Consider the following 12,071-nt stretch of genomic DNA (forward strand, 5'->3'; position numbering starts at 1 on the left):
GGCCTACACGAGATGAGGCAGGATAAAGAGGGATAATCCCCCTCGATCCCAAATCATTGAGGCCAATTTCTAGCCATAGAATAATGGCGCGCTCATTTAGCATTGAAGGCTACCTTTAGTAGGTATATGCTCGATGGTCTATGGTTACCCTCATACGATTTCGAACGATGGTAGCCGAATAAAATTTTAAATAAATGAGACTGGATCAAACTGAAAGGTTAGAAAATTGACAAGTTTTTGTTTATCTGTTATAAAATAAAAAATACGAAATGAGTGAATTTAAATTGCAGCACCTTGTAGCTGAATTACTAAGTAAATTAGGGTAAGAATCAAATTGTTTTTAATTTTGAAATTTTGATTTCATAAATTTTAGTGGAAAAATAACACCAGACCGCTTAATAGAATATTTACAGAAGAGTTTAAATATTAATGCAGATAGCGGATGCTCAGGAACACAAGTTGCAATTCAAACACATTTAACACGTTTGGTACAGGATTTGCCTAATTCAGAATCTTTTTTGTCTAAATATAACGATCTCAAAGACAAAAAGTAAGTCTAGATTTTAATTTTATTTGATTAATATAGATAAAATAATTTTATCATGATTTTAGTGTCTATTGCTTGAATTCATATGTACAGTTACTTGATAATATATCTCAAGATCCTGGAGTTAAAGATTTTTTACTGAAAAGTACGAAGCAACCTTCCTCTACTTTGAATACTGAACTTACCAAGGACAATTTACCTCATGTAAGTTAAAATTATTAAAAAATTAAATTTATTTATGATCACTTCTTCATTTTCAGTTAAAAAATCGCCTAAAAAAAGCAGTAACGTCAAAATCTAGGAAGGATGAATCATTCGACAGTATTCTAAACATATCGTCTACAGTCCCTTTGGCTACAACTCCGTCAGTAATTTCATGGGTTCAAAGACGACCTAGTATGTCATGGGATTTTTCTACACATGTATTACCACACTCCACCCCAACAGTGCCTGCAGTTTCTCAAGAAAACATACTCATTGAAGACTTATTAAATGTTTTAATAGGTTTGCCAGGGTGCTACATAGAACCTGAAGATCTCCGGGATGCTTACGGTCCAAGAAGTTTTAAAATCAACGATAACATATCCCTATCTCTCCGAGAACTGGTAAAGCAGATATTGCCGCTAGCTAGTCATTATTCTGTTATACAGAGGTTCATTGAAGAGAAAATAAGATTTGAATTTGGACAGGTCAATAATGCTTTGGCAGAAGCAATGAGAAGTATAAATAAAGACCATATGGTATTTATAATCCCCTGCTATCAAATACTCTTTAATATGATTTCTTTTTAGCTTTTTATAATACAGTTAGAGAGTGAGTTTAGAGCCAACAATTTAACGTTACAAAAATTGTGGTTTTTTGTGCAGCGAAATATGCAAAGTTTGGGTATCACTGCTAATATCGCATGTTCGATAAGTAAAGTAAGTATTAACAGAATAAATACTTTTAATATTTGATGATTTCCTTTTATTACAAAACTGTAGTTAAAAAATACATATTCCACAATTAATTTGTTCAACGTATTGCTTCAGAATTCCTTTTTCTTTAACCAACTTCACTTCTATTTATTAATAAACATTTTCTGTAATTAAGAATATATTTTAGCTATATATTTGTAATCCTTTATTATTTTATGAATAGTTATTTTTCTAACAAAATATTTTAGCAAATGACAAACCAATATTTTATTGAAATTTGATCACTGTCTTAAAAATGATTTCTAGTCGGGCGTAAAAGGTGGTAAGGTGCTGAGTTTACTTCACGAAAATGTTATTGGTTCCATTGGTGACGAGAGGGCCCAACAACTTTGTCTTAAACTTATGGAAGCAGCTTGTGAACCGTACATGAAGATGCTGGGTATGTGGATATACAAAGGCATCATATCTGATCCTATTAATGAGGTAAACCTTCATTTAAACTTGAAAGTTTTATAATATATGAACTTCTTAATCTAAATATATCACATTTAGTTTCTTGTGGAAGATAACGAGGTTTTTCAAAAAGAAGATATGCCAGTCGATTACTCTGCTGATTACTGGGACAAAAAGTATGCCGTGCGTAGGGAGAGGATTCCTAAATTTCTTGAACCCGTTTCTGATATGATATTAAAAGCTGGGAAGTACCTAAATGTTATAAGACAGTGTGGTAAGTACTATATCTTAATATCTTTTGTCACTACAGTAAAGCTTGACCAGTGGGAAAATGATTAAAAGTTTTATTAATTTTTAACAAAAATACAAACATAGATATGTTTAACAAAAGCAGCAATAGAATAACAGTATATATGGATTTTGTTCTGAAAACTTAAAAACAATACCAAAAATGCACTTTTTATTTGCACCACAAAATAGGTATGTATGTATAATAAAATATCTAAAACTACTACTTTCCAAAAAAGTCTGTTATATGAGTTTGTTTTTTGCGATTTATAAGGATCTGCTGCTCTAAATACATTTCTGTTTCCAGCGATGCGCTTAAAATACGATCTTCAGTATTAATTTTACTTTCTAAAAATCGTTTACATTTTTTATTCCTCTAATTGCGTCATCAAATGTTGCGGGCGTTTCTTCTTCCGGTTCTTCTTCATCTTCTTCTCCACTATCAACCTGCTCATCTTCGTTAATCTGGTCAACAATATTCCGCTCTGAAGGCAAATTTGTTGTAACAAGCTCTTTATCCATGTCAACGAAAGCATCAATCACAGTTGGATTCAATTTTTTTAATAATAATAATAATAATAATAATAATAATACATTTATTGCAAAAAAGAAGTATAAACAATTTTTTTTAAGTTAAAATTATTTTTATTTAACCACACACTTAAAGATAAGTTATCGTCATCCTCTTCATTAGCAACTTGTTTAATAAGCCATTGGTTAAGAGGTAGGTCATCGTCCTCGTCGAACTTGCAAAGGGTCATGCACGTTTGAAACAATTCTCAATTGTTTTTTGGGCAACCTGTTACCACTCTTTCGCAACCATTTCAATAGCATCAAGCAAATTTATTGTTATTGGTGTGCTATTTTCGGTGCACTTATGATTACTGGTCATAAGCAGTCGTCGATAATGAACTATCAAATTGTGGATATCACCTTGAACCATTGGTTGTAGGACAGATGTAAAATTTGGTGGAAAAAATGCCAGTTCAATATTGGCTTTCTTTTACCAATTGTTTCTTCGAAGATCTTACGTCACTTTCAAAAATATTTGAGGTCATCCATGCACTCTTGTTTGCCCTATAATTAACCGGCAATTTTTTTACATTTTTAAAACATCTGGGCGTATTAAATTTACCAATAACTAAGAGTTTACGTTTTTCTGTCCCGGTCATATTTGTGTAGTATACAAGAACCGTTATTCTTTCCATAGAAAGTTTTCCTCCAACATATTTTTGACCTTTAAAGCTCATTGTACGATCTGGAGCAGGTTTATAAAAAAGACCAAGAATGGGCCCACTTATTGTAGTATTCAACCTTCTTTGATATGTAAACCACTGAAGTAATGCCTCCATGTTTTTGTAGACGGGTTTGCGAATTCTTTTACTTTGTTTAGAAATTCCGCGGGAATTCCGTGTTTGTTCTTCAATATCGTGGACACTGTTGTTTTTTTCATACATCTAAATTTGCAGATGTCAACTTGTTTAACACCTCTTTCTATTTCCTGAATTAATTCCTTAATTTTTTCATCTACTGTTAAAGCCTTCCGAGCCATTTTAATAGGACCGGCTTGGGTTGAATCAACCATACTTAACAGTATTCAAATATGCGCATATGCTTAGATACGCACTGTACGATGTCAACAAGGAAACTGAATAAAAAATGGTTAAAATAACTAGACAACTGCATTGTGTGTTGGGAGAAAAAAGTCTTAAATAGGTACATAAACAATACCGGGTAGCTAATCGACGAAAACTTATATATTGGCCTGGTCAAAGCGGCCACCTTTGATTTAGATATCACCCACATGCCCTGAGTTTGCTATACTTGCCGAAATAAATTTATGTATAAAAAGTATGTTATACTGAAATTTTATTTAGAGGCTGGGACCAGGTATTTTGGTACTTTATATCAGAAGTACGTAACAACAGAGTACGTTTTAACAAAATAATTAACCATTGAAGGCCCTATAATAATGCCGGGACTTGTTTGTTCAGTACGTTATAACCATAGGTACGTAATAAGCGTGTACGTTGTAATAATAATTACAGTTAATAAGTTAACATTTTATGTAGCTATATTAAAAGGATTATTTTTAATAAAAATATGGAATAGCTATTTCAATCTCCAGTTTTTATAGAAACCTCTCTGCATCTTTTTGTTACTATGACACTGACTTCTGGATTCAATCCTGTAATTTTTTATTTTACAAATTTCAATTAAAAGTTACGAAAGTTCTGTATATGAGCATAGAAATCATCCCCAAAAAAATGATATGGGCCCCAGTATTATAAGACTATTTTAATTTGTTCCAACCAAAGCTGATAGTTTCGAAATTTTAAACCTACAAAATATCTAAGATTTATCATAAATTTTATAAAATTCAAGGTAAACCTGTGAAGAATAAGGTGCTTCCAATACAGTACAAAATAGAAGAGAAACAGTACATTGAAGCTATTGAAAAAGCCTACGTGTTTGCTAGCCAAACACTGTTAGATTTAGTACTAAAAGAAAAAGACCTCATAGGAAGATTGAAGTCCGTTAAACATTATTTCCTGCTAGACCAAGGCGATTTCATCGTAACCTTCCTTACGCTTTGCGAGAAGGAACTTGGCAAGTACGTTGTGGATGTCAATCAAGGCTGTATAGAGTCCTTGATGGACCTAGCTTTAAGGTTGTCTAGTGCCATAAGCGACCCCTATAAAGATGATTTGCGGACTGAGCTGTTGCAGTATGACTTGCAATTTCAAATGTTCAAGATATTAAGTATTCAAACAAATTCAGAACAAGGTAATTTCCTTTAATTTGCTTTTGTATTTGTTCAAATGGCTTTGCTTTTAGAGTACTGGTCTTCGATTGAACCGAAAAAGTTGCTGATGATTGAATCCTTCTCATTTGGCTATGAGGTACATTGGCCGCTGTCACTAATTCTTAACCGGAAGTCACTGGCTTGCTACCAGATGATTTTCCGACATCTATTTTACTGTAAATATATCGAGCGGATGATTTGTCAAGTGTGGAAATCCAACAAGGTCGCCAAGAAATTCCACTTTTATGATGCACAGCATTATAGATCTGCCTTTGCCTTGCGGCAAAGAATGCTGCACTGTGTCCAAAATTTGGAGTATCACATGATGGTGGAAGTGATTGAGCCACACTGGTGTATGTTCTTACAAAAAATATCAAAGGTATGTTTAATTTTATGTATAAAAAATAATGTAATGGAAAATTACATTTCATATTTTATATCATTTTATCCCATATTTAAATCTATTATGTTCTTTCCAGGTAAACAACGTTGACGAAATACTCTCTTGTCACTGTGACTTCTTGGATAGCTGTTTGAAAGACTGTATGTTGACTATCCCTCCTATTCTCAGTACTATAATTAAACTTCTTGCCATTTGTGAGGAATTCTGCAAATTTATGCAGGTGAGTTTGTGATAAAATTACGGTTAAACCATAAAAACACATTTTTTGCACAGAGGCGCCAATTTTAAGTGAGAAACACTGCTCGCAGCGGCCTGTTTTTATTTTGTTGTGTAATTTTTTTTGTATACTAATAATTATATTATAGAGCATGAATTTACCTAAAAATGATTATTTAATTCCTCAAAAAGGATTTTTTGAGTTCTGTATATTTTGATTAAAAATAACTTTTTCACACTGAGGATCTGCTCATTCTCTTTTCATAACTGAAATAAATTTTATAGAAAATATAAACATTAATTTAACTAAATAAGTTTTAATTCCTGACTGGCCATTTCTAAGGGATTTAATTAAATGCACTTTAAATTCTTTTGATAAACCCTCTTATATTTCCAATTACAGTTTCTTTGTGTTATTGAAGTAATTTTAAATGTATACGCAGGGTGTTTATTTATTTTCTTACATATTACAATGAAAAACTTTTCAAGAGGAATTGTGATTAAAAATACATGTTTAAAACTCTCTATTGGAAATAATAAAGCTTATTAACATTTCTCCAAAAACATGAATTTTTTATATTTGTTATAACTACTGACATATAGGGGTTAATATAAGTCCCTCAAATTGAAGAACACCATGTCTATAGGAAATCAGCGAAGTTAGTCAGGATCTGTTTAAATTCAGTATTTAGGTAATTTTTATTAAGGATAATGCAAAAATAACAAATTCATAATAATTATTCAAAACGGCTTGTGGTAGGTTGTTCTTTAGTTAAATACATAACCTCATCCTTAATGACCACTATCCGTACAGTTCGTGGATGTCAACTTCCTGCATTTGATTTAAAGTTGCCTTTTTCTCTTTACCGACGATGGATTGACGAAAATGTTGTACGGCAAGAATGTCGTCGATTTGGAAAGCGCTCAGCTTCTCTAGCGTTGCATCTTGCTTCGTCATAAATCAAATGTATGTCTGCATACTCTTCAAATGTAAATTGGTCCATTTCAACAACTTCGAACCAAAATTTCGTCTTAAACAAAACAAATGTGAACACTCAATTACAGTGACAGCTCTGTTCATTTGTTTCACAATTCCTCACAGCGTGACGCAGATGACATTGCAAGGCTAGATTAGATGCGTGCAATAGAGCTTTTATCACACAGTTGTGGATAAAATCAATTTTTACCAACGTCGACTGTAGGACATGCGCTTATCAGAAGAGATAAAAGTATTTATTTTGTTTCAAATAATTTTTTGCGTTACCCTTAATAAAAATTACTTAAAATGAAAGTATTTTGGTGTCAATTAAATAACATTACATTTTTGGACAAAAATTGGCTTATTTCCGACTAGGGGTTTATATACAAAATTTCCTTCCACAATGTCCTCTATAATCCCCTCAAGTTTGGCAACATCTTTTTGAAACACCCTGTATATTTAATAAAAAAATTCTAATAATAAAGTCTTAACGTCAGTCAAGTCAAAAATAAATAATTTTCATTAAAAAACTTATGTTCTACTCTAAAGAGTACTATTTTCAAAAAATATTAATTCAAAATATTAAAGCATTAAATCCGCTCTGTTACTATGTTATTGTACGTAGATCAGCTTTTTGCAATAGTGTGATTTTCGGTTCAAACCAGTGTTGTCAGTTGTAAGCATTCTAAACTGCTGTAAATGGCATATCAAAATTTTATGTTTCTTATTACATATGTACTTATTCCTGCAATATCCGTGATAACGGAGAGTTTTTTATATTATAAAATTGTTGATTTAGCGTGATTTCTTCAAACCTCAGTTATTGAACAATTAAATCACTGACAGTGTTTTAAGTAAGTAATGATGGTTATGATATTGTTATCTGTTTTTTTTTTCTCATAAACGTTTCCAGCGGACGCAGCGTTACTTTGTGGAAGCCGAATTAGGTTCTTTACCGAACTCATTTTATGAGTCATTCGCACAGGTATTACAGGCTTTGCTTTCATGCTTAGGCTTGATGTTTAAACCATTTTTAAGCATGATATATGTTTTTGTTGTATGAGTCACGTTTATATTTTGTCACACTCTTTAGGTTGCTAACGACACATATTAGTGCACCATGAAGTCCAATTTTATATAATTAATAAACTAAATTATCTTATAACTGATTGATCCACAAAAGCGATCGTAAATGCACTGTTCAAAAACTAATTATCATGGTTTTTAAAGAGTAATTTATAATTTTGTAATAATAATTAAATAGAATACACTATGAATTAGTGGTATATTATAAAGTATTTACATGCAGTCGCATATAAAACTTTTTAGCTAATTATACAAGACGAGGCGGGGAAGGAGTGGCGAGGGGGGGAATGGTGTCAAGAAGTTCAGTAATTGTTAAATAATTCTGAAGAAATAATAATCTATTACCGCCTTTGTAGGTTTCGAATATATTTTTTTAAATAATCTGTCATGTATCTCCAAAACTTATGATTTCAGTACAAATTTTAAAGTAATTGTATCATCTCATTTTTTCTATTAGTCTGCATCCCTTTTTATAGTCTTTCCGAAGTCAGTTGAACATGTATAAAAATGCCTAGCAATAAAATTTAATGAGTTTCATAGGCGTCCCTAAAAAAGTTTCTCTTTCGCAGTTGTCTTATGTATGATTAATAGAAGGTGCCTATAATAAATTAAAATTACCTGAATCACACCAAATTCTGCATTGCAGCACTGCACTGCTAGGCAATTTGTCAGCCACTTGCCAACAGCTGAGATTTATTGCCCAGTCGCCCAGTTCGGCTGACTGTGTACGCTGTTTGCCTGCCCGTGCATTTTTCAACTGGGCGTATACATTTCTACCACCTCCACGTTAAATTTGACCAGACCAGTATATGGGTATGGCTAAATAAATATGGGAACAAGTTTTTCAAATATTTCAATGCCGAGTTGCTGCATCAGCGAATGAACCTGGTACATACTGCCAACGTCTTGGTCTTGGTTCTTCAACAGAGATCGGAAAGACTATATCATTATTGACACCAAACCGCTTTTAATAAATTTTATTCAGTCAATTATATAATTTTTCATCTTAATCAGAAAAACGAATCCAATAAAACTTTTTTCATAAAGCCTACATTAAATTTACATATCCACATGTTAACACCATCTTAGCATGAGTCGTAGCAATCCTGCTAAAATTACAATTGTTTATTTTGATCCAGATGTGTAAAAATAAAACCTTAATATTTTAGAGCGAACTGCCTTTTCAAGGAAACAGTGTTAATCTTACCGATCCGGCTCCCAGTTTCAAGGAGACTATATCTCTGTGTGACGTCAAATTTTCGGCAACCTTAATGAAGCTTTTGGATCAAATTAACGATTTGAACAGAGACACCAGTGAACATGATAGACTGTTTAATCTGCTGTACAGGTAAGTGTCTATCATTACGCTCTAAAAAAAATTGATAAGAGTGGTAAGACTAAATATTTGTGATATCCAGATTTACAGGATCTACTGTGATTTTAGTATATACAGTTTGTCATGAAAAATCCTGTATAATTACTTTTCTACACCGATTCCTAATATTATTTGTGAATTTTTTTATTTATGAAACATTAGTTTAACACACACATCCGCAAACAATTATGTGCCCGTTTCAAATTAAAAATAAAAAACTGTCTAGTATGTACAGGGTGTTGCGCTTAAATGTGCTACAAGCCTGTAGCTTTATTTTTTGAGTAATTAAAAAAAATTTTGTTTAGAATGTAGGATAAAAAACCTCTAACTGTAACGCTGGGACGTGTTTTTTTGACGTCAAAACAGCTAATTGGTATTAGCGATTTTTTTTCCAAAAAACGATTACGTATTCTCATTCAGCATCCCTTAAAATGTCTTCCAAGTTTCATCAAATTCGATACATCTTCAGACGAGCACTAGTTGGCCGTGTATTGTATCACAGTTAGATAGAGTTTTTTTTACCCTACATTCCAAAATAAAAATTTTTGAAATCGGCCAAAAAATAAAAAAGTTACACTCTTGTATTACATTTCGCGACATTATGGAGTGCTCGCCTGAAGATGTATCGAATTTGATGAAACTTGGTGGTAAGACCTTTTAAGCGATGCTGAATGAGAATACGTAATCTGTTTTTTGGAAAAAAATCGCTAATACCACTGAACTGTTTTGATGTCAATAAAACACGTCCTAATTGGCCGTAAATTGCATTAACAAAAACAGCAGTTTCACAATTAGATAGTTTTTTTACCCTACATTCCCAAATCAAAATTTTTGGGATCGGCCAAAAAATAAAGAAGTTACAGGCTTGTATTATATTTAAGCGCGACACCCTGTATATTCGTACCTACTACGATGATAACAAATGCACATATTTGAAGACATTAGCCACAGAAGAGTTTCACTTTCGACTTGTGTCCCCTTTACTTATTTATATCCTTTGTTAGATGGCCAACCTTGTATCCAGTGTAATGTAACATATCCTAAACCATTCCTTTGCCTTTGAAAATGTAATGTCTAATGGTGAGAATTACAGTTACACATATCTTGTGCCTAAATGTAACATACTCCATTATAAATTTTAGGCTGGACTTTAACTCCTTTTACACCGGACAAATGGAGAAACTGGGACTGACCAAATTGACCAAGGATTCTTCGGGATGAAATTTTTTTCTTCCGCTTGATATGTGATCAACTTTACTAATTTGAGTTAGATTATTTTTTAACATTGTGATTTTTATTGAATGCATATATTTTTTCATTTTGTAGATGTGTAAATAGGTTAATATTTAATTACTTTTTACTAAAAATTATGAAAAAAATAACTGCGAAATTATAACTATTCGAATATTTTTTCAGACGGTGCTGTATAGAATTCGAAGGTATGATATGATGAAATATAATGAAGGATAGGAGAATAGTTTGCTGAAAAAATTTAAGATACTTATAATATATAAATTGTTTAGATAAACCACTTGTTCATAATTTTTTATGTGCAATGAGCCGACATCTATACAAGCAAAATATTTTTATTAGCTTAATTTGGAATCAGGCTTGATAATTATTAAATTTACGAATATGTAGAATTTTCCTGTGATGTTTTTAATTCGAATTTACGGAAAACAAATGAATTAAACTTTATACTTATTAATTCGCTTGTTACTTACAAGTTGTTTAGAAAATGTATATAACTTGGTTGCTACTGTTGTTGGGATATATCTGTTTCTTTAGAAGAAATTCGGTTTCAGGAAAATTAACATCTTGGAAATAATAAATGCCATATTTCCACTTCCTGCGCCATATTTCCTGTAAAATATTGTTTCCTATGGCTTCTAATTCTCATCTTGAAGAGGACATTGTTGAGCTTTGATTATCCAGTATTAGTCGTTATTAAAAGTGTTTACCGTATATTTTCGTTTATTTACTTCCTTCACCAAATTTTATAAGAAGCCAGGATATCAAGTAAACTTGAAATGGTTTGAAATTGGTGGGGTATTGGTTGCAAGAAATATACAGAAACATTTTTTATCGTTAATTGATGTTTTTTTTCGTGTACTTATCGCGCTTTAAAATATTTATCGGTAATCCATAGAAATGATGCCTAGCAACCCACCTCAGATGTGCTTTTTCTTGAATAGGAAACTGTGGAGAAACTTGGTAAGTAAATTAAAAAAATTTATATTCAAAGAAATGGTACCAGGCACCTGAAATCGTAACAAACGCCCTGTATAGCTTAAAAAAAAACATCTTATTGTTTGTAATTCTATTCTGGCACTTTCGTTTTTCTGAAATACTGATCATATACAGGGTGTTTGTAAATAACTGCGAAGGAGGTGGTTGCCGAAATTATTCTGTGAAGAAAAGTTCATATAAACGTAGGTCGAAATATGCTCGTTTCCGAAAAACAGTGTTTAAATTTTAATTTTTTATTTATTTTTCTTAATTATTTTTAAATATATTGACTCGAAATTTGAAAAACACTTTGGAGGAGTAACTAAATATTTTTTGGAGCGATCCGAATATTTCTACTAGCACGTTTAAATAAAAAGATTAACAAAACCTACAAGAAAATATGTTTTATTTTTTTCCTCAATACGGTGCATCCTATGAAAAAACTAAATTGAAGAAACCAATTTCATTCAGAATTTATGGCGGATTTCTAAAAAATATCGGAACTGGAAAAAGACTGGCATACCATTTTTTTTATTTAAAAAGATTGTGGCATTGTCGCACGAACGCCATTGGTGCAAGTAGAAATATTCGGATCACCCCAAAAAATGCACATTTATCCCTACAAAGCGTTTTCCAAATTTCGAGTCAATATCTTTAAAACTGAAATAATTAAGGAAAATAAATAAAAAATTAAAATTTAAACACTGTATCTCGGAAACGAAGATGACCTACGTTTATATAACCTTTTTTTCACAAAATAACTTCGGCAACC

General features: G+C 31.9%; 1 protein-coding gene across 2 annotated transcripts; it reads left to right on the forward strand.

Annotated features, from left to right (window-relative positions):
• Positions 1–216: 216 nt before the first annotated feature.
• LOC108912579 (gamma-tubulin complex component 2-like) lies at positions 217–10,398 on the forward strand. 2 transcript variants are annotated; one of them, XM_018717840.1, is made up of 13 exons: positions 270–322; positions 374–550; positions 613–751; positions 808–1,287; positions 1,339–1,467; positions 1,771–1,947; positions 2,017–2,191; positions 4,591–4,992; positions 5,044–5,390; positions 5,491–5,634; positions 7,523–7,594; positions 8,865–9,043; positions 10,213–10,398. In XM_018717840.1, exons 1-13 carry the CDS (start codon positions 270–272, stop codon positions 10,289–10,291), a joined length of 2,553 nt encoding a protein of 850 aa, XP_018573356.1. In that variant the 3' UTR covers positions 10,292–10,398. The 2 variants fall into 2 exon arrangements, with proteins under 2 accessions (XP_018573357.1, XP_018573356.1); XM_018717841.1 differs by lacking the exon at positions 7,523–7,594 and having other exon boundaries at positions 217–322.
• Positions 10,399–12,071: the final 1,673 nt, after the last annotated feature.

This window comes from Anoplophora glabripennis, unplaced genomic scaffold (assembly GCF_000390285.2).
Source record: "Anoplophora glabripennis isolate ALB-LARVAE unplaced genomic scaffold, Agla_2.0 scaffold296, whole genome shotgun sequence".
NCBI lineage: Eukaryota > Metazoa > Arthropoda > Insecta > Coleoptera > Cerambycidae > Anoplophora > Anoplophora glabripennis.